Source organism: Penaeus monodon, chromosome 39, assembly GCF_015228065.2.
Source record: "Penaeus monodon isolate SGIC_2016 chromosome 39, NSTDA_Pmon_1, whole genome shotgun sequence".
In the NCBI taxonomy this organism is placed as follows: Eukaryota; Metazoa; Arthropoda; class Malacostraca; order Decapoda; family Penaeidae; genus Penaeus; species Penaeus monodon.
In genome coordinates this window covers 28,770,769-28,775,768 of record NC_051424.1, presented here as the reverse complement: position 1 = coordinate 28,775,768, position 5,000 = coordinate 28,770,769, and the positions used below count along the sequence as shown (strand labels likewise).

The 5,000-nt window shown below is 46.2% G+C and overlaps 1 protein-coding gene across 3 annotated transcripts in view; it reads left to right on the top strand.

Moving 5' to 3' along the window:
• The window catches only part of LOC119597620 (GATA-binding factor 5-B-like), a 71,383-nt gene that overhangs the window by 65,954 nt on the left and 429 nt on the right, over nt 1-5,000 (top strand). For all 3 annotated transcript variants that reach the window (XM_037947213.1, XM_037947212.1, XM_037947211.1), the window contains exon 9: nt 4,321-4,454. In XM_037947213.1, coding sequence (XP_037803141.1) covers nt 4,321-4,454 — 134 coding nt within the window. The remainder of the gene's footprint in view (nt 1-4,320; nt 4,455-5,000) is intronic.

The following is a 5,000-nucleotide window of genomic DNA, read 5'->3' as shown; positions in this document are numbered from 1 at the left end:
AAGACGAACCCGGCGAAACGAAACCCGCGGCGCCCACTCCGCGCCCAGCCCACACCGTGCCCAGCCCACACCGTGCCCAGCCCACTCCGTGCCCACCGAGGAGAATGTCCAGCGATAAAGACGTAAAAAGACCGAGGGTGGTAATGGCGGCCAATAACAGAGCCATCTATCGTGTAGCTTTGTCGCCTGTCCCCCTGGCGGTGGGCGGGCGAGTTATCGGGCGTGATCTACCGCTGCGGTGGGCGGGGCGGGGGCGCAGTCACCCGCGCCCTCGCCACGGCCTGCGCCCTCTCGCCGCCCTGCACGCCGCGGGGACGGGCTGATTTCGGTCTGTTTGCTTGTTTATTTATTTATTATCTTCTTCTTCTTCTTCTTATTATTATTATTATTATTATTATTATTGTTATTATTGTTATTATTTTATTGCGGGGGCGGGGCGGCTTTGTTTGTTTGTTTGTTTGTTTATTTATTTATTTATTTATTTATTTATTATTATTTTTTTTTTAGGAGGGGGCGGGTTTGGATGGAATAAAGGGAGAGGAAGGAGGATGGAAGTGGGAGAGGGAAGAAAGAAGGAAAGAGATGGATAAAAAGAGAGATGAAGGGAGAGAGAAAGAATAAAAGAAAAAGATCGAAAAAAAAAGATAAAGGCAGAGGAAAAGAAAAAGGGATAGAAGAGAGAATGAGATTACGAGAAAATGAGAAAAAAATAAAATAAAAATATTTTCTCTTATTTCTGGTCTATTGTTATTCTTATTCTTATTTATTTATTTATTTATTTATTTTTTGATAATCGGGTGGTTCCTATGTCCTATTTATCTTTCATTTTCTTTATTCTCATTTATTCCTTTGGTTGATTATATTTCATTATAACCCTTTCAACATTTCTTGTTCTTTAACCTTGAATGTTTAAGATTTGCACTTTTTATTTTTATATTCTGTGTGCATTTCTCTATGTTTTCACTATTCTTTATCATTCCCCTCTTTCTTTGCATTATGCCTTTTTTTCTTGTCCGCTTGTCCCTTTCCCTCTCTTTCTTTCCTCTTCTTACTTATTCCTTCCTCTCGAATCTTCTTCCCCTCTCTCCTCTTCCTTTCCCTCATTCCAACTCTCTTTCTCCCTCTGTCTTTTCTCTCCCCTATCTTCCTATCCCTCTCCTCTTCCTCTCATCCTCCCCCTTTCCATTTCTCTCTCTCTCTCCTCTCCTTCTTCCTCTCCCTCTCCTCCCATCCGCCCTCCCTCTCTCCACCCACTTTCCTTCTCCCACCCTCCCTGTCACCCTCCCACCCATCCACCCTCCTTGCCACCCTTCTACCCTTCCACCCACCTTTCCACCCTTCCACCCTCCCTTCCACCCATCTTTCCACCCTTCCACCCACCTTTCCACCCTTCCACCCTCCCTTCCACCCACCTTTCCACCCTTCCACCATCCCTTCCACCCATCTTTCCACCCACCCTCCCTTCCACCCACCTTTCCCCCTTCCACCCATCTTTCCACCCTTCCACCCATCTTTCCACCCTTCCACCATCCCTTCCACCCATCTTTCCACCCTTCCACCCTCCCTTCCACCCACCTTTCCACCCATCTTTCCACCCTTCCACCCTCCCTGCCACCCACCCACTCACCCTTCCACCCTCCCTGCCACCCCATTCTCACCCTTCGGAATGATATCAAAACCGGAAGTTGTGTCTCAATGCTTCGGCGTCACAGATTTCGAAGAATGTTCTGGAGAGGAAATAGTTACGCTGCTACGAGGAGATGGATGGCCGGACACTAGGGGGGGGAGGGGGTTAGGCCTGCGCAATCGGTGGGCGTGTAAAGGGGGAGAGGAAAGGACAGGGAGGGAGAAAGGAGAGGGGGAAAGGAGAGGGGGAAAGGAGAGGGGGAAGAAGGAGAGAGAGAGAGAGAGAGAGAGAGAGAGAGACAGAGAGAGAGAGAGAGAGAGAGGGAGAGAGAGAGAGAAAGACGGAGAGACAGAGAGCCGGGAGAGAGTCTTTCTATATCTTATTTCATCAGTTTTCTTATTAGAAGCGGATACCCTCTACATATCAATATATTTATACATTTTTATCACGCATGCACGCACGCACACACACACACACACACACACACACACACACACACACACACACACACACACACACACACACACACACACACACACACACACACACACTGTGCGGAATGGATAATTTATAAACCTTAGTGTCCTCAAAGAAACCAAACAAAAAAGAGTAAAAACACAGAAAACAAGAATTAAAACATTATAGAAAAAAACACATTGCAATGCAAAGAAACACACACACACACACACAAAAACACACACACACACACACACACAAACACACAAACACAAACACACACACACACACACACACACAAACACACACACACACACAAACCAAACCACACCCCCTCTCGTCTCTTCCCCAACCACCCAACCCCACCACCTTCTCCCACTGCTCCCTCCCCCCTGATTCCCCGCCCCCCATTACCCCCCATTACCCTCGTCCAATCGTCAACCAGCCATTTAGCGGTCATTAGGCAGTCGTTACGGCGCTGATGTATCGTTTCCCGCTCGTTTGTCTCCTAATGTATCACGCGAAGTGAGGCCTCCCGAGATCGTCCTCGCTGATAGTGTCTCGTCCAGTCACCAGATGGCAGGCTTTGATGACCTTTCGGCAGGGGAAAAAAATGCCGGTTGTTTCTATTCTTCGTTTTTTTTTTTATTTTCTTTTTTTGAGGGGGGGCTTTTTTTTGGGGGGTGTCTCTTTTTTTTCCCCTTTCGCCTAAAAATGTCTCAATTTCGCCTCGGTGATCCTACTTTTTTTAACGATCTGATTTTTTTTTTTTTTTTTTTTTTTATCGGGAGGGAGGAGGCTGTGATTGGGGCAGATTAGAGGGCGGGTTTCGATTGGTTTCGATAAAGAAGGGAGGGCGTGTGGATCGGTGTCTGAAGACGGTAGGATGGCAGGAAATGCGGCGGGGCGATCGATCCTCTGATATGAAATCCTGAAGAGATGTTTGTACACTGGGGTTGAGAGGGAGGGAGGGCAGAAGAGGGAGGGAGGGCAGAAGAGGAGGGAAGGAGGGAGGGAGGGCAGAAGAGGGAAGGAGGGAGGGAGGGCAGAAGAGGGAAGGAGGGGGGGGGAAGAAGAGGAGGGAGGGAGAGAGGGGGAAGAGCAGAGAGAGAGAGAAAGAGGCCGAGTGAGAGAGAGTGAGAAAGAGGGAGAGGGAGAGGGAGGGAGAGAGAGAGAGAGAGAGAGAGAGAGAGAGAGAGAGAGAGAGAGAGAGAGAGAGAGAGCAGAGAGGAGAGACACGAGAGAGAAGAAGAGGAGAGAAGAGAGCGAGAGAGAGAGAGAGAGAGAGAGACAGAGACAGAGAGAGAGAGAGAGAGAGAATGAGAGAGAGAGAGAATGAGAGAGAGGAAGGGGGAGGGTGGGTGGGAGGGAGAGAAGAAGAGACAGGGTGGGAGGAATTGGGTGTGGATGTAAGACGGAGATGGGTAGGTAGATAGGTTAAAAGGTAGAGTGGGAGGGGGGGGGAGGGAGCGGGGGAGAAAGAGTTCAAGAGAGGAGATAAGTAGAGAAGAGAAAGAGAGAGAGAAAGAGAGAGAGACAGGACGAAAGAGACCGACAGAACAGAAGACAGACGAAGAAAGAGAGAGAGGGAGAGAGAGGGGAACGGCAGAAAGCAAAACAACAACAACAACAACAACAAAAAAACGAACAAATTAGCCAAGCTCTCCAAAATTCTTTTACGCACCTGTTCATGATTGAAGCTATGGTTTTTACAGCCGGATGCCCTTCCTGCCGCCAGCCCTCCCCATTCATCCGGGCTTGGGACCGACACGGGACATTCCACTGGATTGTGGACTCCCTTGCCTGGGTTTAACTGAAGCCAAAAAATACCCACTCAAAAAATAAATAAATAAATAAATAATTGAAAAAAAAAATAAATAAATAAATGAATAAATAAATAAAAATAAATCTCCACCTCCAACACCCTCCCTCACAGCTCTCCCTCATTCTCTCTCTCCCACTTCGCCCTCACAGCTCTCCCTCATTCTCCCTCACAGCCCTCTCTCAGTCTCCCTTACAGCTCTCCATCATTTTCTCTTCCTATTCCTTCACTTTTTCCCTCCGCTCTCATTCTCCCTCACCCTACTCCTTCACTCCCTCCCTCCGCCTTCGTTCTCCCCCACAGCCCTCCCTCACTCTCCCCCTCCCTCATTCTCCCCCTCCCTCCCTCACAGCCCTCCCTCATTCTCCCCCTCCCTCCCTCACAGTCCTCCCTCACTCTCCCCTCCCTCCCTCAGGTGAACCGGCCTCTGACCATGAAGAAGGAAGGGCCGATCCAGACCAGAAAGCGCAAACCCAAGAGCACGTCCTCGGCTTCGTCTTCGTCTCAGCAGCAGCAGCAGACGGCGAGCAGGTATTCGAACTCACCCAGGTTAGTAACGGGCTTATTTACTTTTTTCTTTTTGTTTATTTGTTTATGTCTCTCGGTTATTTATATTAGCTGGATTTAATTTTTATTGATTAATTGATAATTGTGTATTCAATAATAACCATGATAATATAAATATTTAATTATTTATATTATTTGTATGTAATTATATATATCTGTATGTTATTATCAATTAATGCATTTCTTTATTCATTTTTTCCTTTTTTTTTATTAAGCTTCTGAAGTTGGCTATTAAGTTTTGTAACGACTTAAAAAAAATCTGGTTGTTTTATGCAATTTATATACTTGGTATGCAAGTTTTGCAGTTAAGTCTCAATTAATTAAATATTTTGTTAGAATATTTTTTTCTTTCTGCTTACATTTGTTTCCATATAATTTTGCCTCTTTAGCTATTTATATTTTTTTCGCGTTCCCATGATAAATGTTGTGTTTTGTTTTCGTTTTTGTTTTTTTCTATTTTTAATCTACTGGTTTTAACAACTTCTGTTAATTACTTTACTTATCTATTTATTCATCAGCTTAGCTCCT